This window comes from Perna viridis, chromosome 9, assembly GCF_037379345.1.
Source record: "Perna viridis isolate PV_CMFRI_1.1 ecotype Kerala chromosome 9, ASM3737934v1, whole genome shotgun sequence".
NCBI classification, from domain to species: Eukaryota; Metazoa; Mollusca; class Bivalvia; order Mytilida; family Mytilidae; genus Perna; species Perna viridis.
Genome location: NC_142453.1, coordinates 33,950,440 through 33,975,189, shown reverse-complemented (window position 1 = coordinate 33,975,189; position 24,750 = coordinate 33,950,440). Strand labels below are relative to the sequence as shown.

Below are 24,750 nucleotides of genomic sequence, written 5' to 3'. Positions count from 1 at the left end.
GTAATGTGTGAAAATTTGTCTTGTAATTGCAATGTTTTTTTTAATATTTAAAAAGGACTTATCGACTTAAAATAAATTTTACACATATGACTTCTTGTGAGCATTCACTGTCTTGTTACAGTAGAAGTTAGCAGCAAAATCCTGTTCTACTCTTGATTGGAATGATTCTGTAACTGTTAAACAGATCTTTTCAGGTTTATTCTATCCTACACAATCTAAGACTGAACAATTACAAGTATTTGATAATAAATTATGTTTTTGGAATAAAACAAGAATCCCCCATTCATCAATTTCAGACTCTGTTTAATGATACATTGACTGAGCATTTGAAGAAGTTTGAGTTGATGGTATCAGATATGACGACTCAAGAGGAACCACCTAGGGTAGGTCTTTGTGTACTGAATATTTTTGGTCATAAACTGTAAAGACATGAAATGTGAAGCAAATGTCCTGTCTCCTCCAAACTAATAAAAAAAACAATAAAAAGCGTAGTTATTCAACCATATTTAATCAGATACAAAATGAAAAACTAATAATTCAAAGGAAGTCAACCAGCATGTCATAATTTTTAGCTAAACTTCAGTTTTTTTTTTTGTTTTAATAAAAAAATAACCTCGAATACTTGTAACATCGTTGTTATTTATTACAGAAACACACCAACAGACCACAGAAGGTTACAGGAAGGCTAGCCCTGTCACAGCAATCCAGCAGGTTCACACTGCCAATTGACATGAAGGAACTTGAGAGTAGGTGTTGAGCAGTAATCATGTTTTTCAGTTCGTAGGTGTTGAGCAGTAATCATGTTTTTCAGTTCGTAGGTGTTGAGTAGTAATCATGTTTGTCAGTTCGTAGGTGTTTACATTTCAAAAATCCACTTTTCACCTTTGTCAATAACCAAGGTATATAATTTGAAAACACATCCTTTCCGTTTTCTTGCATTATCAATTATATTCAGTTGTTTACAGTTGGAATAACATATTAAGATATAGATCTCTGAATAATTGAAGAACAGTATGTGTCTTTCCACTACCAACTAGCTTTATCGGGTGGTTAAAAAATATAACACGAATTAAAGTTTAAACATGTACAATAATACTTTTTTATAGCAATGACTCCAAAGGAATATATAATAAACTACTGTAAGATCACAAAGAGAAGGCAAACTCTTTACGATAATGTTTACAGACAGACGGTTGGGTCTGGTACAAAACCGATGCCATATAAGGTAATTACATATTGTAAAGATGGTAACATTCAATGACTTTTTTTAACTTTGTGTGTGACTGACTGCAAATTGCTGATAAATGATTAAGTATTTTACAGGAAAAACTACAATTTTTCTTCTGTTGAGAAAAAAAAACATTTTTTAGAAAACGTTACCTATATAGTATGCATTTTTAAAATGAAAAATAATGTACCAGAAAAATTATGTGTATTATGACAAAAGAAGAATCTTCAATAAACTAGAAGGAATGAAATACCCAAGGGAAGATAAGTCAGAAATACATGTTGAAATTAAAATTAATAGGATTATCCATAACATGTGTAACCATCATATCTCCTCTAAAATGGGAAATGGATGAAATTGTTTTTAGTGATATTTCAGTTCTTATGAAACCCCTAAAACATGTCCAGGAACAAACATTATTTACTATACAATATGCCAATATAAATTTGGTAATGGTTATAACTGTTTATTCTATCAACTGCTGCATGTGTACAAATAAAAAAGAATACTAACAGACATACCATATATATTTCATTTTAGGAACTTGAAAAGGCATTAAAAAATGTGTTAGTAGACACCCTGAATCATGAACATTATATGTACATATGTGAATTATTGGAATTAAAAGAAGGGGAGGATTTAAATGCAGAATTATTCTCTAAAATGGCAGCATTAGCAGAGAGGTTGTTATACCCTCAATATGTGTAAGTATAATTTTGAAGAGTGTGTGTGATATATTTACATGTAGTTGATAACTTTAATGTATCCACATGCTAATTATAGCCCTTATATCAAATCAAGTTGGCTGGAAGTTCAAAGCAGTGCATGCCAGGGTACATAAAGATTATCATGATTATCATTATTATTCAATAATTACAAACAAATCTTCAAGTGTGAATAAAACAACCTTAGCAGTGATCTGTCAAGAAAGAAACAACACTTTAAATATAACTCTTAGTACAGATCCACCTTAAAAATGCCAAGAATTGAAAATTATATGACTATGCTTCAAATTCAAAATTACCACTAATTAGTGCAAAAACACATACTTTTATGTCACTAGCATGTAAACAACAAATGACCATTTATAGGTGTAATTCCATTGGTATACTTAAGCAATAATTTTGACTCATTCTATTTCAGCACTAAGGAAACAGAAGACCATAAAGATTACCAGAAAGAATTAATAGAAGTGGCTGATTTCAGTGCCTTGGAATGGAAATTCCATGGAGTTAACGTTAGACCAGATATTCAAAAGTTACTTAAAACACTTTGTTAATAATACACTATTATTGTTACATTGTTAAATCTGTGATACTAGTTAGGGGAAGATTCTGCCCTCGTTAGCAATATTATGTTATATGAATTAGATGCCAAATGTGCCACTTATGATAATCATATGATAAATTAATATTTGACAGTACATGTAGTATCATAATGAGATTCTCATGTTGGTATTTTGGGCAGTGAATGACAACTGAAACCTAAGTAGCATGTATAAAAGGCAGAGATATTTCCTACTGGACTTAAAATATGAGTTTAGTTGACAGTCCATAAAAATTCTATTTTTAGGTAAAATATTTTTTCTCAAGCTTCTTTCTCATTGTTGATGTTATGATCTAATTATTGCAAAATCTATCACATGTCAATTTTAAAATGTAAACTGTATGCTCTCTAGCAATTTGAAATAAAGTAATACTTATTTCAATATAAATATAGCTATGCTTCAGAGTGATTCAAGTAGCTCTCTAGGTAGAAATCTGCCCCACATTTTACCAATGTATCCTACTTTATCATCACAGAACACCTATGTGTTCTAATGGACACTGCTTTTTACATTTGAATAGCTGCTAGTTATGGTAAACTTTGAGCTGTTTTAGTCACTAATTTACAATGGAAATGGTACCACTTTATTTCAAACTGCTATAAAAAGACAGCATAATAAGCACACATAACTGATAGTAATGATTGTTACAGCTTCTACCATCATACCACATTTTACTTTCTTTTTAAATCTTTCTAGTACTATGATTATCATTTAGTACCGAACTTTGTAATAATAATTGGGTTGAATACTACATGTAAATGATCATAATTCAATGTTAAATTTAAGATTGATAACCCCTTTTTATACATTTATTTTCATCAAATATCAAATTGACTGCTTTAGTATGAGAATACCTATTTATTGAGACTTTGTGTTTCACATGACATTTTGTTTGTTTTAATTTAGTTCCATAATTGCAACTAAATTCATGCTTTTTCACATTTTTTTTTTCATCTGAAAATTCTTTGAAAGTTGCATTAATGATATGATTGAATTCTCTCTGTGTTGCTATATGAAACATTTGTGCAATATTTTTACCTAAGGAATACCTGTACACACTGATTACATTTCTACACAACTATTGTTCTTTGTACCACAGCTTAATGAATTGATATTGCTGATGTCAAGTGCTTTGTAGGATATTTTACTGTTATTTTTTATTGATAATTGTATTAAAGAAATGGATATTGTTGTTAGTGGTATTACATTTTATTTACATTTTATATTGGTTACCAAAAAGTTCCTTCTAGCATAGACAACATAAATACATGTACAAGAATAAAATGGTTAGAAAAGGTCATGTATGCTGACAGTTGGCATATTCATAGTATGGATCATAAAAGGGGTAAATTCATCAACACTAAGTTCAGGCTTACTACTTTGACAAAGTTTCAACTTACTATTTGAAATTTTCTATCTGCCTATTTTAAAGCTAAAATACTAGATGAATACTAATATACGAGAAAATAAAAGCTGTTGTGTCATAATTTAGTCACAAGGAGGGCACAAAACTCTACTTCTACACAGTTTTCAAAGAATTTTCACAAAAATGAGAGGATTAGGAGTAGTTTTTTATCCAAAAATATAGAGCACAAGCAAAGAACAAGAAGATTTTTTGACAGGAGTAGTGATGGTACGGAAGGCTATTTTTGTATAAATATCAAACATTTTGACAAATGCACTCTATATTTTGTACATAAAATTGTCTCATGAAATAAGTTATTTTAATACAATTTGGCTAAATTTTCTAATTTGGTTTTATTTTCATCTACAATTTTAGTGCAACACATGCATCAACAGCAATGAAACACACTTTTGGTGCTGATTCTAATATTTTCTGAACATACTTCTTATGAAAATGGTGCTTCCAGATTTTTTGACATTTTTTGTCAAGGTAATAATGAAATGTTTCCAACAAGAGGGTTCCAGTTCCAAGAACCCCACCATGAATCAGCCACTGTGCACTGAATATAGTTTCATACTATATTTGAACAAGCTCAAACATGTCAGCATACTTAATACATGTATAGTAGTAGTCTACTATACAAATCCTTGATTTATCCCATGAATTTTGTTATATACCTGAAACATGGAACTACTTGATATTAGATTTTGATGGAATCTAGGGACAAACTAATACACACTTACAAATAATTACACGTAAGACTTGAATATTTAATATGTCACTGAAAATAATATGATCATGGCAAACACATAGTAATCAGGCAAACTGTTATAAATGACCATAGTCAACTATACATCAATAGAGACTGGTTTGTTTATATGATGATAATTTAACCAGGAGATAAATTGTATACCATAACCCGATAAACACATCTGATTATCCAGTGCAATCTGGATGTATCACACCATAACCCTATAAACACATCTGATTATCAAGTGCAAGCTGGATGTATCCACTGGTTTGCTTTTCTTTTTTATTATGTACAATAGGAAATTAAAATATTTGATAACTTAAGAAATATTGATAAAAAGGAAACAAAAATATAAAAAAAAAAAAATAAATAACTATGATGATAATATTCTTTCGTTTAAGAAAAAAAAAGTTTAGTTTTAATTAATAAGAAAAAAAATGAAATACCCAAACTCAATAACTGAATTCTCCTATATCAACTGTATTTTCATTCATACAACACAAATATTTCTGAGTCTGTGGAATTACCATTTATTAATAATAAAAATCAGATTTAAGACTCTTTTAATGTTTTTACAAAAACAATACACTGTCCTACAAAATATGGCATGACATGCACATTGAAGAAATAATAATATAGGCCAACCTGAAAAGTAGTTTGTTGCCCCTTTTACAATATTACCCTAAAAACGTTAAAATAGATAGGAAGAGAAAGTATTAAACCTCTACTTCAAATCTAAAAGATCATCATTCAGATGTGCCAGAATGATAAATTTATTTTCTAACAAGTTTTCATGACTAAGGCTTATATACCTACAGTTTAAGACTATTATTTTCTTGGTAGGTATTTAAACTGAAAACAAACATTATTTCAACGTTGGCCTAAGGTTTAAAAATAATTGTGTCAACCTGAGTAATAAATACATGCTCATATTATCTATATACATATCACAGCTGGAGTAGTCTATGGGAAAAAATCGTACACAAAATTGATAATAAAAATGAATAAGACTCCTCTCTTAAATGGAGAGTAAATCATGATTTACGATATTTTATATGAAGTTACAAGGACTTAGAATAAAATCAAATGCACATCTTAGTAACATCATGCATTACAATTTATTGTTTAAAATATAACAATAAAATATTTCACAACTTAAGTTATAATCATTAGGCTAGTTAAAAATAATTTCTTACTTCAAAGGTATTCCCTTGACTCTATAAATGAAGCTTGAACACAATATCTGTTTCATAATTTATTGTTATGAACATAGTACAATCATCCTTATCACTGTTTTCAGGCTATAAAATTATCTCACAATTTATTTTTTGAAAATGGCCTGATAACCAAGAATCACATTTGAATGGCCTAACATAGTTCATAGTTTATACCTGCATGTATTATGTTTTACATGTATCTAGTTTCAAATACATGTAATGAAAAAGAAACTTTCCTTTCCAAAAAATAAAGAAAAAAAGAATCTACAATGCATAAGAGCGCAAATTATCAATGCTACATGAATCCTTAATCTAATGGCTTTTCATGTAGATTACTATTATATGTGAATTGTTAAGTTACACATCAGTGGTGCTTAGTTACAGAACAAAACAACTATCAATCAAGTTAATCCATCTAATGCAGCCAATCAGAATTACTCGGTCATTTCTATTGGGAAAAAAAAAAACCAACTCCCAAACATATAGTTTACAAATTGAACAATAAATGGGATAATGTACTTCTTACCTGTGTGCAGAGCAAAACATTTTAGATAACTTTCACACTAAAGAAAAAATATAATTGCCTAAAACTTAACCAGTTCAGTCCAGTCCATTAAAATATAATTTTAAAAATGATTAAAAAATATCAAGATGGATTTTACAAAGTTTTTTCTGTACAAACTGAACATGCTGAAAGAAGCAGAAAAGCTTTGATTTTAAAAAGATAGTTAATCATCCAATAGTGCTTGTTTACACTGTTCCTGAGAAAATAGGGCACTTGAAAAAAATTATTACAAAATTGGTCCACACTAACACAATTATAAAAAAGAATGTTAATTGTTTTTTAAATTCTTATTAACAAAGCTTTAACCATGTTTTAAAACATAGCTATAAACATAACAAATGCAAAGCACACCACTAAAAACAATGTCAGTATAACATGGATGATCACACACAAATAGGAGACAAAATCCTCTAAAGCTAAACACCATCTTAGTTTGTTGACACGAACAAGAGGGTGAGGAAATCCTCCTAAACCTAACAAAAAATAAACTCACACTGGCACAGTTGAAAATCTTTAAAGAACTCCACTGTTTATGACACCATCGATCAACTCAACTGAACTATGTTAAGAATTTTCCAACATATTACAACTTCATGATTTGAAATAATATATAATAAATTACACAAATAACACACTCCACTTATACCACTTATTCCTTTCAAACCTATGACAGGACCACACAGATGAAGGAAGTTGAGATGGACTCAATCCACCAAGCTCATACTCAATGTACACCAAAATCCAATTTCCATCCTAAGAAAGACCATCAGTATTTAAATACCAGTACCAATCATTAAAAATGCAGGCAGAGGTTATACAAAGTGCAAAAAACACAACACAGAATAAACAATGTGTTTACTGCCTATATATGCTGTATTTCTATTGAAAGTAACAATAGTCTTTTCTGTATACAGATCTGGATTTTGGAGAAAAACCTACATTCATTTTCAACCAAAACAAAAAGATATCTCCTGGTGATATGGTGTAATACTGTTTTATGGATAATAAGTAAAAGTGAAATGTGAGGGTTTTTGACATGCATGTATCAGCTCCTGTCTGATAATTATAATGACTGTTGCTAAAAATTATTGATAGGACCACACAAATTGGGGGATGGAAGATGGGCTCAGTCAGCCAAATTTACACCCCTCACTCTATTATATTGCCATTGCCCAATTCAATTCTTCAAATGGCCACCAGTATATAAGTTTAATACATCTTTATAAGAATCAGGCAAAACTTTAAAAGGAAAAATCTGAGACATGCATGTCAAAACCCCACAAATATGACAATATCATTTCACTTAAAGAAGTCTTCTTTATCTAAAATGGCCACTATTTCATCTCTGCATTACTGGGTAAATTTTGAAATTTTCTATTAAAATGAATTGATAAGTTATCTTCCCTTGAAATGTTTATTTGCAGTGCATTTTAATGAAATAATAACTCTTTTTACCAAAACAAAGAAAAATTTTGTCTATTTGCCATGATTTTGATGGTACAAATAGTTAAGTTACACTGTCTAATTGTCATGCCATGTTTCATCCACTGACTGATTCTTACCGAGACTGACACTTCTATTCTTCAATATTATCAATCACTTACTTTTATACAAGTATGAAATCAATAACAATGGAAATCGCTTGGTAAACATTTTGATGAGAGAAACATCTTCAGTGTGAATCACGACAATTCAAACCCTGTATTAGAACTAATGGCATATCTTAACTTCTCTCTGAGAGTACTCTTCTTCTGGTAATTTGGTAACTTTAACAGATTAAAACATGTTGAGGATGTTGGTAGTCTGCCTACAGGGTCTTTCTTCCTAATGTTAAAAAATCCTTTCAGAACACTTCCAACTGTATCTCCGGTGTCCTGTAATTAAAACAATCCAACTGTAAATCACTGTTGAACATTAAACATCAAATCAAACATTGTGCAAAACTCACATTTTCTTGCAATAATAAGACAGAAACATTTTTTGTACTGGATATAAAAAAGTATATTTTCTGTTTTAAGTCCAAGACTGTTAGTTTTTCGTCTAATGTCATTTTGATGTTCCCAACATGTTTTGTCTATGGATTTCCCATCACTCCAACTTTTCAGTTTTTCTACCTCTTCTTCAAAAAGAAGCTAGGGCTAGGATCATATTTATAAACTGACCAGTTTTTACTTTACACTTGCTCAACATGAATTCTGGTGCTGTATTTTCATTTCATATTTGGTACAGTCCCCTCTAACAAAATCCAATAGTTTTCCCAATTCCTTACATACCTGATCATCACTGACTTCAACACATCTGACAGAAAATGGTGGTTCCAGGTTAGAAAATCCTAATAATGGTGGCTTCGAACAGCTGGTTACAAACTGTCAATTACAGAAATAATAGTGAGGTTGAAAACTAAATCATGTTTAGATTATTCTAAGCATTTCTCTCTGTAAGTACTCTTCTGGAGTCATCCAAAGAGGTTTAAAAAGGTAAAGCCATTAATATAGATTCTCTCTCTCTGAAGTCCTCCCACAGAAATTATGTTCCTTAATCTACATACCATACCCATTCTTCCTATAAAATTTTATCAAAATCCCATCACAGGTTAAAGAGGAGTTGTACTTACCAGGTTGTAATATGTAAAACCCATAATTTGAACTATCTCCCTTTGGAGTCATCCATAAATAATTATATTCCTTAATGCACATCTACATATCATACCCAACCTTTCAAAACATTTTCATCAAAATCCCTGGAGCAGTTTAGGAGGATCTTACAAGGTATTAACATGTAAAACCTTTAATTTGGATTATCTACCTTTGGAGTCCACCGACAGTAATTATGTTCCCTAATGCACATCTAAATATCATACCCAATCTTCTGATAAAATGTCATCAAAATCTCTTCAGGGGTTTAAGTGGAGTTGCACCTAAGACTTTGTAACATGTAAAAACACCCATAATTTGGATTATATCCCTTTGGAGTCATCCAACTGTACCAGTAACTATGTTCCTTCATGCACATCTACATATCATATCCTGTATGATTTCATCAAAATCCCTTGAGCAGTTTAGGAGAAGTTGGGCTTACAAGAAATGTGGACAGATGGGCGGATAGACGGACAGGGTGATTCCTATATACCCCCCTCACAAATTTTGTTTGGGGGTGTATTATTAAAACCAGTGAACAATTAAAGTAAGATATCAAAGAACACCAAATAACTCAACACATGTTGAAATAAAGTTCAATTAAATCCTTTAAACCTCAATGTGGACAACTTCTCAAGTTTCAAAGAATCCATTTGACATCAATTAAAATTTAATTTGACCCCCACTTGGACCCACTTGAAGACTGGACCGAAAATCAGAAATTGTATTATTAGCTTACATTATTCTTAAATATCAAGAATTCAAGACTTAAAATTAAATTTCATAGAAATTGAAAAAAATAAGCAATTCATATCAAATTAAATATAATGCTTGTCTTTTTAGTTTCTTATTCATAATGCTTGGGTTATGGACCCCAAAATCAATATCCAGCTTCCTTAAAAGCTCATATTTGTTAAAGGTAATGATGAACCTTAATTTTTATTAATGTATCAGAGATATGGCACTATCTTACTTTATTTTTATCCTGGTTTAAAATACAGCTAAAATAGAATAATAACGGACCTCATTTCAGATATAACATGCTATAAATAGCACATTTAAAACCCAATTTCACATAATATTGACTTGTTTCCCATTGCCAAACAACAGAAGTAATATAATTTTCAAGCTATTTGCTGAATAAGAAGAATGTTATAATTTTATCAAATATTGAAGACAACAATTTTGTCACATTTTTTGCAAAAACAATTTTTTTCCTACCACAAAATAGTAAGTAGCAATTAATTTGCAGTCTTTTTACTGATGTATGCTATTATTCCACACCATGTGACCTAAAACAATTACATATGCCATACTTATATACCAACAATAACATGTATATAGTATGCCAGGTCCGGAAGAGTTGGGTTATCCAATATTGAATACTTCTATATAACCTCCCAGCTCAGCATTAGACCTAGCCAGTTTTTATTCTTTTTCATTTTATAAAAATAACTGAAAGTACATTTCGTAATGTTGTTAACTTTTTTGTTTAATTTGAAATTTTTTATCGACATTGTTGAATATTTAAAAAAAAATAAAATTAGTGACCTTCTTTCTCAGAAATTAATATTTCTACATTTTCGTTTTTAATATTGAAATACTAGTAGGTAAAACATATGAATAAATATTCAGTTTAGATAAAGAAAAAACCTCTAGACTATTTCTGAAGTTCAGGCTTTGGCTTAGTAGTCTCAATAACTTAAATGTATCATACCCACTTCTCTAGACATAAATGTCTCATACCCACTTCTCTAGACATAATTGTCTCATACCCACTTCTCTAGACATAAATGTCTCATACCCACTTCTCTAGACATAATTGTCTCATACCCACTTCTCTAGACATAAATGTCTCATACCCACTTCTCTAGACATAAATGTATCATACCCACTTCTCTAGACATAATTGTCTCATACCCACTTCTCCAGACATAAATGTATCATACCCACTTCTCTAGACATAAATGTATCATACCCACTTCTCTAGACATAAATGTCTCATACCCACTTCTCTAGACATAATTGTCTCATACCCACTTCTCTAGACATAACTGTCTCATACCCACTTCTCTAGACATAACTGTCTGATACCCACTTCTCTAGACATAACTGTCTCATACCCACTTCTCTAGACATAAATGTCTCATACCCACTTCTCTAGACATAACTGTCTCATACCCACTTCTCTAGACATAACTGTCTCATACCCACTTCTCTAGACATAACTGTCTCATACCCACTTCTCTAGACATAAATGTCTCATACCCACTTCTCTAGACATAATTGTCTCATACCCACTTCTCTAGACATAATTGTATCATACCCACTTCTCTAGACATAAATGTATCATACCCACTTCTCTAGACATAAATGTCTCATACCCACTTCTCTAGACATAATTGTCTCATACCCACTTCTCTAGACATAATTGTCTCTACCCACTTCTCTAGACATAATTGTCTCATACCCACTTCTCTAGACATAATTGTCTCATACCCACTTCTCTAGACATAATTGTCTCATACCCACTTCTCTAGACATAATTGTCTCATACCCACTTCTCTAGACATAATTGTCTCATACCCACTTCTCTAGACATAATTGTCTCATACCCACTTCTCTAGACATAACTGTCTCTACCCACTTCTCTAGACATAATTGTCTCTACCCACTTCTCTAGACATAACTGTCTCATACCCACTTCTCTAGACATAATGGTCTCATACCCACTTCTCTAGACATAACTGTCTCATACCCACTTCTCTAGACATAATGGTCTCATACCCACTTCTCTAGACATAATGGTCTCATACCCACTTCTCTAGACATAACTGTCTCTACCCACTTCTCTAGACATAATTGTCTCTACCCACTTCTCTAGACATAACTGTCTCATACCCACTTCTCTAGACATAATTGTCTCATACCCACTTCTCTAGACATAATTGTCTCATACCCACTTCTCTAGACATAAATGTCTCATACCCACTTCTCTAGACATAACTGTCTCATACCCACTTCTCTAGACATAACTGTCTCATACCCACTTCTCTAGACATAATGGTCTCATACCCACTTCTCTAGACATAATGGTCTCATACCCACTTCTCTAGACATAATGGTCTCATACCCACTTCTCTAGACATAACTGTCTCATACCCACTTCTCTAGACATAATGGTCTCATACCCACTTCTCTAGACATAACTGTCTCATACCCACTTCTCTAGACATAACTGTCTCATACCCACTTCTCTAGACATAAATGTCTCATACCCACTTCTCTAGACATAATTGTCTCATACCCACTTCTCTAGACATAATTGTCTCATACCCACTTCTCTAGACACAATTGTCTCATACCCACTTCTCTAGACATAATTCTCTTGTCATTATCTTGACAACCATTTTTTTACAGTTATGTATACTAGTCATTTTTTTACAGTGATGTACACTAGTCAGTTTGGTACAACTATGTAAACTTTTTATGGGGACTGATAAGAGCTGAGGTTTTCCTACAAGTTTCTGTGTTGAAGGCTAGACATTATCTTTCCTACGAGTTTCTGTGTTGAAGGCCAGACATTATCTTTCCTACAAGTTTCTGTGTTGAGGGCTAGACATTATCCTATTGTTTTTATATGAAGACTACATGGGTGAAAGTCTCGTGGACATTTTCCAAACATCTTCACTTCACTATGCTGTCTTGTGGGGCTTAGTCACTTCCTTGTGTAAATATGTCATTAACATCTGACAGATACAAACAAATCAGTCGGGACAAACAATAGCAATGTCTAATAGTGTGTTCCATAAAAATAAATGAAGGTACAGCAAGATATAAGAAAGTCGAAAGCATTTTTTAACCACTTTGCACTGACTAAATTTCTGCTCAAGGTTTCCTACCATTTTACATTTTCCATGTTTTTTTAAAGATTTTATGGAAGAAAGAGATTCTCCATCTGCCTATTCTGGATTTATATTATATCTCCAATCTTATGTTTGCATGTTGAAAATCTTGATTTTATCATCTTGAGTGGAGAAAAGTTAAACTACTCATTACAGAAGGAGAAAAGAGACTGAAAAAGATAAAATAAGACTTTCCTTTAGTTTTGGCTACCTGGAGCTAAATTGTAAAATTAATGCTAAAGTCAGCATGGTACTGGAAGAAGAAGACATAGTTCTTTGCCAGGCTGAATTAGTCTAAGAGAACATTTATAACAACTTACAAACCTTACTTACTTCAATATATTAATGGAAGTGTATCGAGTTCAAAAAGATTTCATCTACACAGTAAATGACACACTTACTAGTACAAGGAATAGAAATTGTTCCACAAGGTAACATGATGTATCTCATTGCATAAGAGATCAAAATCATTTCTTTTTTAATATGTGTACTAGAAGATTTTTAGCTAAGCAATCATAAACTTGAAGTTGCATGAGTTGTTGTGCTAAGTATACCCAACTGGTACAGGAAAATTAAGTTGGACAGCACCTAGAGTCACTTACAATAAATGACCATCTGCATAAAGCCACTAACCAAATTTGAAATCTACCCATCCAATGGGAGAGGAGATATTTGTGACAAATATTTTTCCAATCATTCCATATAGTTAATAATGGGAAAATCCAATTATACAGGAAGTTAATATCATTCAGCACCAAACATTGTTAACAATGTACACATAATCTTCAGAAAGCCACACATCAATTTGAAATAAATCCATCCATTGGAAACCGAGATAATTTATATGATATTTGGGTGGATGGAATGACGGATGGACAAACAAGGTGAATCATTTGCTGAGTGGGGGTATAAAAATCTATACATGGAGTATAGGATGGAGTTATATGCTTCAATAAGATTACAGCTTAGATGGACACATAGGTGTTCCCATACATGAAGTATAGGATGGAGTTATATGCTTCAATAAGCATACATCTTAGATGGACACATAGGTGTTCCCATACATGGAGTATAGGATAGCGTTAAACACATCAATAAGATTACAGCTTAGATGGACACATAGGTGTTCCCATACATGAAGTATAGGATGGAGTTATATGCTTCAATAAGCATACATCTTAGATGGACAAATAGGTGTTCCCATACATGGAGTATAGGATAGCGTTAAACACATCAATAAGATAACAGCTTAGATGGACACATAGGTGTTCCCATAAATGGAGTATAGGATAGCGTTAAACACATCAATAAGATTACAGCTTAGATGGACACATAGGTGTTCCCATACATGAAGTATAGGATGGAGTTATATGCTTCAATAAGCATACATCTTAGATGGACACATAGGTGTTCCCATACATGGAGTATAGGATAGCGTTAAACACATCAATAAGATTACAGCTTAGATGGACACATAGGTGTTCCCATACATGAAGTATAGGACGGAGTTATATGCTTCAATAAGCATACATTTAGATGGACACATAGGTGTTCCCATACATGGAGTATAGGATAGCGTTAAACACATCAATAAGATTACAGCTTAGATGGACACATAGGTGTTCCCATAAATGGAGTATAGGATAGCGTTAAACACATCAATAAGATTACAGCTTAGATGGACACATAGGTGTTCCCATACATGAAGTATAGGACGGAGTTATATGCTTCAATAAGCATACATTTAGATGGACACATAGGTGTTCCCATACATGGAGTATAGGATAGCGTTAAACACATCAATAAGATTACAGCTTAGATGGACACATAGGTGTTCCCATACATGAGAAATTCCTATAGGAAAACAAAACAACACACAGGTAATCTATTGGAAAATTAGCAACCTGGTAAATGGTAATAAACTTTGTGGCTTACCTTTAAGAAGAGTGACTTTTCATCTTTAGTAAAATCTTTATCAACAATATCCCACATCCAGTTGATAACCTTATGGTTGTTATGGTAACCTCCATAATACTGGGTGTTTCTCCTGAAAACATGTTATAAGAAATATAAGTCATTGATTGGAAACAAAAAAAAAATACTGTTGGCAACCAAACAATATATGAAAGACATTGGCTAATATATACTAATAATTTTTTTACTTTAGGTGCACAGCCAGCTAAAATCATTTTTTTCACGTTGATTTTTTCTTTATTGTAATCCTACTTCTGTATTTATTTTCTTTAGTAAATGATCATTTTAGTACAAATGGCCATATTGATCTGTATACTGGATCATCAATTTATACTGATGACAAGGTAAAAACATAGACACAAACCTCTTTTTGATACTATCAGTAAAAAAGATCGAGTTGTCCATAATTTGGCACTTTTGTTAGTAATCATAAACAAAAATTGAAATTGACATCTTGAATTTGTCTTGGATGAAAACATGTTTCGTTCACTATTCCGAAACAATAAGATATATCTTAACTGAGATTGATAACATCCTTGAAATCCAAACGCACTGCATGATCCAAACCCCATTGCCCTTATTTCAATAGTCTCTGCCAAGTGCCTTAACGATTGGAATATATTTTCTTAACTAGGAATGGCTCATACTAGAAATATTGGTAATCTGTAAATAATAGACTACTGATTGTAAGATTGCATGTTCTACCAGAATTTTTTAAAAATTACTGACAAATCATAAAGGTTGGCTTTTATTGGAGCTGTGTCCTCTTCATATTTTACAGTTTTTTCCTCTTATTCTCATAGGCTAATTAAAGTTCAGGTGTTCCCAAAGTTTATCCAATACAACAAAATCAACAGTGCTTCTCTCAAAGAGAAAACATTATTATGGTTTAGTACAATAAAACTTTTGGGGTGATCATTTGGGGAACAGTAAATGTAATTACCCTGGGATCCTATCTATAACGTTTTTCAATGTCTAATATTCCCCTCAAGACCATTCAACAAATATGTATTGTTACGCAGACTAGTTAATTCAACTGATGGGGAAAAATACATTATTGTTAGGCTTCCAATATCAAAACTTGTAATAGTCAAATTGAAGACCAGCACTTCATATACTCTATAATTTGTTTTACAAATAGGCTACTGTCACTTCAAAACTGCCATAGAATCCCCAATTAAAGTCTGGTAACTCTTACCTCAAATCTTGTATATCTAAATCAGCATTATCTCCTGATATAAGTTTCTGTAGCTCGGGAGCGGAGAACATGGACAGCCAATCAGTATTGATGACAGCTTTGAATCCTCGAATAAACGCCTGTGTTTGATCTTTGATTTGTTTATACATTCTAAAGTGGGCCATCAGGTGCACATATCTTATTCTGTAAAGTAAGCATTTAAATTAGGTGGAAATTAAAGCATTCAATCTCTATTTCAACAGAGCAATTTTTTGTTCATTACAGAGAGCAAAACTTCTTGTGTGATTTAAGATACCAAATTGTAATTGATATTTACTCACATGAATTGAAGTTTTAAATTCAAATAGAAATGGTGAAGTAAGGCTGTTCACTAAGTACAAAATTCCCCATAAGGCTCTAACCAGACCTAATAATCATGATAATGACATACATTCATTGGACTGCTATGTCAAATTTACTAACAATTCAATAGCCTGAGACTCTGGAATATTTTCATTTAACAGTGAATTTAATAGTCCAGCAATTGTGGAGGTTGCTTGATTGATATTTCTAGCTTAAAAACATTCTCAAAAATGGATACATAGAATTCTAATTCAATTGTTAGAAATAAATTATCTTACTTGTTTTCATTTGTGACTGGTATAGCTTTACCACCAGGAACCAGTTCATGTGTTTCTACCCTTCCCATAATGTCTTCATCCAAAGAAAAGGTCAATCCAAGGTCATCTACATCCCCTTCATAGTGCTGTAAATAGTAAATTATACACTGGAAATACTTAAGTTTTGGATACACTATGGAGCACATTCTTAAGAAAGTACTACAATTCACAGATCAAACTTGCCATAAATTATTTTAGAATGAGTTGTATAATTTTCTAATTAAGGTTTCTTATGATGTTCATACTACATGTATATGGAAATTCGTTGAAGAAAATTAGATACTATTTAATTGAAGGCATACAATTAGCAATTTAGCATCACATAAACTACATATACTGAAACAGGTTGAAACCTAATGCTTTAAGAACATAATCACAGATATCAATTTTTGCAGTTAAAAATAATAATTAGGGTTTCAAATGCTTACAAATCAATTTACAATGATTGATACAACAGGAGCTTTTTTCATGCTTATCTTTCCACCATGAAAATCAATATATTACAGCAACATACTTTAACATATGTAAGATTCTTGGCAAGTTCAGGATCTAGGGATGGTAGTTCATCTAAAGAACTGTAAGTGGCACTTTGTTGGTGTCCCAACATATGGGTCAGAAAGAATGGTGCAAAGGGAACTTCTACTACAATACCCTGAAATATACATATATAAAATAACTTTCATGACAAATAACATTAATACATTTTTGAAGGAATTACAATAGTATGGCTAATTTAATCAAAGAAGACACAAATTTTTGGTTGGCATGCCTTCAGTTAATTCAGTGATGTTGTTCCTCTCAAAATTTTCTCAAAGCAGGAGATTTGCCAAGGTTTTGTTTTTGCCAAATATATTATGTTTACAACAGTCTGAACAGAATGTAATTGAACTTAAATTGAACTTCACTGCAACATTATCTGGTAAAAGCCCCTTCCCTGAAAAATGACATGCAATGTTTGATAATAGTGTTCTTCACTGCTGGTTAGAGATGATTTTGTTTCTACAAGAATTAATTTTTTTTTTATTTTAAGCGGAAAATTAAAAAAAAAGATGGTAGCTTAATCTACAGCTTTGACATATGGACATTACTGAGAGATTGTTGAATTCTTTTATATTAGGGTGCTTCCCATGAAAGCAAACCAACTGACATTCATGGCCATACCCAGTCAAGGAAATATATGTATGAAAGTAATAAAAACAGACGAAAATTTGAGCCAACTAAAACCCCAATTTATTTATTTATTTTTTTTTATAATTTTTTATTTTTTATTTGCAATGTGTACATTTTTTAGTCAAAAACATAAAGTACCAGTGCCTTATATCCCAATTAGGGTATGGATGTAAAATTAACTTTTTTTTAACAAGTCTTGGCTCAGTTTACTGTCAATTTAAGACCTTAGAAGCTACTTATAGAAGAACTGCCATACAGCATTATATTTTAACATCATATTCTAAACTCTACGAATAACAAAATTTTACAGACCAAAATTAACTGACACACACAAAGCAAAAGATAGATAGCCAAACAGCCCATCCTATGGCTGGTTACTTATTCCAATAACTTCTGTAAATTGTTCAAACAATAGTACACTATGATTTAAGATTTCGCCAGTAAGGGACGAAGCTATCTGTACACAAATACACATTTGGTTTGTTGATTATGCACTGCTATGTTGTTGTCTTGACCAACAGGTAGACTTCCTATAACACATGCTGTGCATAGGATTTAAAAGTTAAAAATTAACTGTTATCATGGAGATAAGTCTAACCTGTTCGATATTGTCAATATAATGGTGTGTTTGTTAAATATTATTTATTGTGTTGCTTACATATTTTGTATAATAATATGAAAATTATAAAATTATCACCTTTGTGTTATCACTACAAAATGCACTAGACTGTGGGGTATATGTGTAAAATTGGCATGAATGCATCTATACACCAAAAATATCACTGACCTAGCATAAGGGGTTCATGTTGAAATGAACTTATCAGAAAATTTAACATTAAACTTTAACATTGATTTTTCTAAGTCAATAGACCATGATTGTGGGTATATGTATCAAATTGGCACGCATTTGTGATGCAATGATGGTAATGCATCTGTACAACAAATATCATTGACCTATATTAAAGGATTCATGTTGAAATGAACTTATCAGAAAACTTAAAGTCAAGTTTGTGGACGCCGCCGTCACCTGCGACGCTTCCCCCGGAAAAGCAAAACCTTAGTCTCGCCTTCCACAATTTTCATTGCAAGGGAGACAAAAATAACAAAGTATGTCACTTCTGATAAAACTCTTTTCAGCCATTCATGTTTCAGAGCATCTACAAATATAGGATTTCACTGATATTCTCTCCCTTTAATGAGGTAAGACAATAAAGAAGGTACATGTAGAGTATGAAACAACCTACATAATATCCTCAAAATCCAACAATCTCATTCAGAGGATGTAGTGTACAAAGTACCAATAACAGATCAGAGAATGGATGGACACGACTAGTATCTCAATGTTTGACTGAAACAATACATTCAAAATTTCATATGATTAACCAAATTTTACTACATACCTCATATACAGCTTTTCCAAGCATTTTACCAACAAATTCAAACAGAGATAAATGGTTCTCTTGTATGTATGATGTGGAGGATGGATACAACTTCTGTTCAGATGTCACCTAGAAAAAGAATGACAGAATATAACACAAGGGATGACAAAACTTGTAAGTAAATAAACTCATTTTGTTGCAATTGGTCTCCAAAAGGCAGTTTTGTCCTGCCCAATATTAGAGACAGACCAATGACTACAACCAGTTAAACAGTCATTTTCTATTCAAATGTCACATAAAATCTGAACTTCAAATAAATTAAGCTAAAATTAGACAACTGTAAAATCATGACAAAAGATATTGCATGAATTCATTACTGAGATCCTTTATGCAATTTAAGATTATAACGTGATTACAACTTTTGTAGAATCAAGTTATTTATCATTTTGTAGTGATGTGAATTCTCTACAAATGAACAGGAGATCAATATTCTAACAGATCAATATCTGAAAAGGGCCTTATTGTCATCTGTTGTGATTTAGTATGAATACTTTTAAGAACAGTCAACCTAATCAGATTCCATCTTTTGTTAAAACAGACGACTATTTTCTATCCTCAATTTGTTAATACAATTTATTATACTTGTGTCAATTAGAAGTTTTATCATCATTTATTTGGTTAAATAAATGCAAAATTAATGTAACACAAAATAAAGTATCTCTAAAAGATTTTACCTTGAAAAGATTTAGTGATGGATCAAACACTCTACTGATTGTCTCCTCCAGAAACTCTTTAAACACACCGTCCTGGTCTATACCAGCTTCATCTAATCCCTACACGAAAGAGTAAAGTCTATAATATACTAATAACATCTAGTCCTTTATATGAGATGGATTAAAACTGGTCTGTGCCTGTTTCCATAAAAAATCTCAAATCTTTCTTAACTCAAATTTTAACCAATCTGATCACTTGAAATTAGAGATTTGAGGAAAAACTGTGGATTTGAGGAAACTCGAAATTTGAGATTTTTTTCATGAAGCAACTGGAGCCTTTTAAAATCTTTAGTGTAAGAACTACAAAGGGTCACATATCTATAAAAATAAAAATCTGATGATGTATATGCTTACAAGACTTCATAATGATGTGACCCAATTTTACAATTTTATGTGTGAAATATCATAGTGTAATTTAAATGAACACAATTTGGTATCAAAGTCAGTAAATATCTATGAAATCTCTGTATTTAATATTGGTACCCCTGTTACCCTCTTCAGTATATATCATAAATTTTCCTGTTTCTTTTCTCATTTTTTCCACATGAATTCACTATCATTTATGGTGTTTCTTCCATGTTTGCCAGAAAAAACTTAGACTGGGGTTTATCAGATCTATGTGTGAGAAAACTGAAAGAAATTATGAAATGTTCTGTGGACCCAATTTGATAGGACCATAGAGATATTAAATCTCACTAGTGCAAGTTAAGACAATACAAACAAGATAACATGACACAATACCTTCATAAGAGACATTACTCTGTAAGAGTTGCATAAATAAATAAATATAGTTCTTCATAAATATCAATAGCAAATATAAGACTTCTGAAATATCATGACTGTTTGTAGAAATAAATGTAATCATACAAGAACTAGCCTAAAAATAAAGCAATGATGAATTAAATATTGACCGACTTTTATCTAACTTCACCTGCTCATTGATGAATTTCACCCTAATAAGCCCCTTCATTGATTTGGTAGGTAATTGGGCCAGCTGCCTATAACCATCCTGAAACAGACGACATGTTATTATAGATAGATTAAATAAATCTGTCTAAGTTTTTCTGGGCACCCAATTTACTCATTGTAGATTTAACTTCAGAAATTGTATTGGCAAATCTCAAATTACTGAGGGATTTTTCTTGAGTTCATCAAATCTACAAGAACATTTTAAACAACAAAATTACAATAATAAATACACTGTATGAGATATTCCGTTATGAGCTATGTGATCTTCAGAATGTTCAGATGCAAAGAATTATACAAACATTATCAAAAATGCCAACCAAGAGGATGTTTCAAGACAACTAAATTTTATAATTATGTACTAAACTTTTAAGTAGCAGTCATCACAAAATCTTACAAAAGATGAGTCAAGCATGTCAAAAACCCATGGAATACACTTTTATTTCTAATTCACAAACAATTACAGACCACATAAGAAGTCTCAGTATGTCAATTGGTAATTGCACTTTTGAAAGAAAAATTATATAGATTATGTAGGAAATTGGTAATTAAAAAGAATTATCATTCTTAATTTTGTTTGATTTGGATGATTTAAGAGAGAGATGAATGTATGGTTTTCTCAAAATTACAGATCTGAATACAGAAAGGTCTATCATTACATAAAAATATAGCATATGCAGACCAAAGAAAGCATGTATTCGGTGGGTTTTCTACACCATTAATCGCCTCTACCATAGGAAGTGTCTGAAAATGGCAGCATTGATGTCCCTGAAATAATTTCCATAACTATAATCTGACCTAAAATAATTTTTATAGAGTGATGTTTATATAATTTCAGCTTACATGCCTTGATGCCTTATGTAGTTAAGCAGTTACAATTACTATGGAGTGAGAAGATGATATGACTGATGTTTGCTGATATGTTACAGTATGTAGAAATAGATGCTGAGAAATCTAACAAGAGTATTAAAATCTGACCTCTACAATTCTGGACCTATGTGCAGATATAAGTGTAGACTGGGGTGAAGTACAAGCTGATTCTGTCAGTCCCATGGATTCTTTTTCTCTCATAACATTACGACGAAATAATTTCACTCTCTGAAATAAAGATGCAATTTAGTTACTATAACAAAAGAGATACCAACCCTTACAGTACAACACCTTGCTTCCCTATTATGTCACAAGTCACCGCAATTTGCATTGGTTCACATCAGTTTTTTGCAAGTTTAAGAGAACATGGACATAAAATAACTTACTGATGAGATATTTATAAATGAAAACTTTACCTATTATTTTTTTTATTTAGCAATATAACAGTACAACAGTTACTCTTGCTCATTAACCCCATCTAATTTTTCTTACAATACAATTACTAGATATAAACAGTTCAATAATTATATAGGGAAATGAAATAATACCTCTGAGAATGGAATGATATGAGGCAACCTCTGCATCAAGAACACTGCATTTTTCTTAGATTTATCTAACTCTGACATAAACACACTAGGTTTTACATCTCTGGAATGTAAAACAATAAAAGTAAATTCTTATTTGCTTTCCAATATAGCACATTTTTTAAAAAAAGTTTGATGACCTCGTACTGATAGAATTGGCTTCCTGATTTTCATAAAAGTATTACAAACATTAACAATCTGATCAAAGAATTATACCTACATTTTCAATGTCTTGACTCACAAATATCCAATAAACAGGGTAAGAATCCCATGCCAAAATAGCTACTTTTTCATATTCAGTATAACCAGGAAGTAAATTAATTTTGTAACATAAAAAATGTCAATGAAACAAGAGGAAGACGTGTATATACCTGATTAGCCAATGATTCTCTGGAGCAAACACCCTCCTGCAGTCCCTCTCATAGAGGATATTAAGAAGGCCTCTTGTTGATACAAATGCATCAGAAGATAAAGCTGCTGTGCTATCTGGTTATAATAAAAAAAATACAAGATATAACTTTTTTATTTTCAAAAAATATTTTATAGTTTATCATATCATAATCCATGCTTTAACTACACATCAAATTAAAAACATATGTCTCCTGCCCCTCCTGTTCTAAATTTCAAAGTGGCATCACTATCACAAATTCAATGGATCAAAAATTCCTGGTAATATGCAAGACTACATACCATGTCCTAACTACCTACTGTTTACTGAAGTGTGACAGACAGACAGATATGGCAAAAACAATACGTCTCCTTCAACTTCACTTTGTGAGGGGGGGAACATAATCAACTTTTCAGGTATTTAAATTAGATACATGTAAAACAAATGTTGTGTTGAAATACTGATGCATTCTACTCAGCAGTTAATGATTTCTTGTGCCTTGAATTAGTTCTTTTTAATTATTAGACAATTCATTGATTAAAATAACTTTTTCATAAAGCTAAAATTTTGTTTCATAGTTTAAAAAAGTCCCAGGCAATTTTTTTCAAATTATGTCAGTTAACACATGTGTTAAGTTTTTCCAAGTAAATCACATGTATATTATTTTATTCTAAATTATGTTTCTCTTCCTTACATCGATACAAACTCACCAATGAGATTATTCCATATTACACGAAACACAAACAGATTCAGAAATTCACCAATCTTTACAAAGTCTTGAAGTTTAAACAGTTTTTGTTGTTCATACATCTCCATATCATCTAAAGTTCTGAGGGAAAAAAAATGTTTTCCTTCAATGTTCAACTGCACTTCAGTTAATATATGTTCAAATAATCATGAAAAAATAAAAACATAAAAAAATTACACTGCTCCATACTACATTGTTTTGTCCACTTAAATATCATTTTTTGTTGTTTTTACCCCCAATATGTTATATACTTGGGCTACTGCCATGATACAAAAGAAAAATAGGTGATTTCAAATGACAAGCTTACATCAAATCAACTGCTGCATTCTCTATAATTTAAATTATACAAGTTTTGAATATTTCATTGATGATATCCCTCTATGGATCTCAATGTGGCACTCTTTTGTCTTGACTTCAAAATTTGGTTCTACTATACTCCAAGTCACCTCAGATAGTTTGCGTTTTTTTGCGTTTATTTTTGTAATTACTCGACGGTACCTTTCAAAAACTTGCCATTTTATTCATGTCGTTCTGTACTACGATTCCCTTACAATTATTTTTCATTCTTACCTCCGAGATTGAAAAAATTCAAAATTTATTTTTCCTACGAGAATTTTGCATTGAATGTACTGTTTATCCGCCATCTTGTTTCTATGGTTTCTGTTTCCCTGCTAATTCATTACTTTATATGGTAAGACTCTTATTAAGTACCAGTTGTAGCATTTTCATTCGGAACTTCTGGTTTTGTCTTTTACTAAAGGTAAAGAGCAGAAATATGGCGGGAAATCATGGTATTTCAGCTCTTCAATTGTGAGATAATAGAGAACATTTCAAAATATCCATAGAAACAAGATGGCGGATAAACAGTACATTCAATGCAAAATTCTCGTAGGAAAAATAAATTTTGAATTTTTTCAATCTCATGAATGAATAAAATGGCAAGTTTTTGAAAGGAACCGTCGAGTAATTACAAAAATAAACGCAAAAAAACGCAAACAATCTGAGGT

General features: G+C 31.6%; 2 protein-coding genes across 20 annotated transcripts in view; one reads left to right on the top strand and one right to left on the bottom strand.

Annotated features, from left to right (window-relative positions):
- LOC148607925 (uncharacterized) overlaps positions 1–3,747 on the top strand; it is a 44,622-nt gene extending 40,875 nt beyond the window's left edge. For all 18 annotated transcript variants that reach the window (XM_088546263.1, XM_088546270.1, XM_088546267.1 and 15 more), the window contains 5 exons: positions 297–383; positions 650–746; positions 1,107–1,225; positions 1,769–1,932; positions 2,372–3,747. In XM_088546263.1, the coding sequence (XP_088402389.1) occupies positions 297–383; positions 650–746; positions 1,107–1,225; positions 1,769–1,932; positions 2,372–2,507 (603 nt within the window). In that variant the 3' untranslated portion in view covers positions 2,508–3,747. The remainder of the gene's footprint in view (positions 1–296; positions 384–649; positions 747–1,106; positions 1,226–1,768; positions 1,933–2,371) is intronic.
- Positions 3,748–4,716: 969 nt separating this feature from the next.
- Positions 4,717–24,750, bottom strand: part of LOC148607924 (ubiquitin-protein ligase E3B-like) — a 35,452-nt gene continuing 15,418 nt past the window's right edge. For both annotated transcript variants that reach the window (XM_088546260.1, XM_088546261.1), the window contains 13 exons: positions 23,706–23,824; positions 22,979–23,093; positions 22,572–22,671; positions 22,132–22,251; positions 21,119–21,196; positions 20,149–20,247; positions 19,436–19,543; positions 17,380–17,517; positions 16,827–16,951; positions 16,207–16,389; positions 14,970–15,081; positions 8,767–8,859; positions 4,717–8,367 (listed from right to left, as the gene is read on the bottom strand). In XM_088546260.1, the coding sequence (XP_088402386.1) occupies positions 8,176–8,367; positions 8,767–8,859; positions 14,970–15,081; positions 16,207–16,389; positions 16,827–16,951; positions 17,380–17,517; positions 19,436–19,543; positions 20,149–20,247; positions 21,119–21,196; positions 22,132–22,251; positions 22,572–22,671; positions 22,979–23,093; positions 23,706–23,824 (1,582 nt within the window). In that variant the 3' untranslated portion in view covers positions 4,717–8,175. The remainder of the gene's footprint in view (positions 8,368–8,766; positions 8,860–14,969; positions 15,082–16,206; positions 16,390–16,826; positions 16,952–17,379; positions 17,518–19,435; positions 19,544–20,148; positions 20,248–21,118; positions 21,197–22,131; positions 22,252–22,571; positions 22,672–22,978; positions 23,094–23,705; positions 23,825–24,750) is intronic.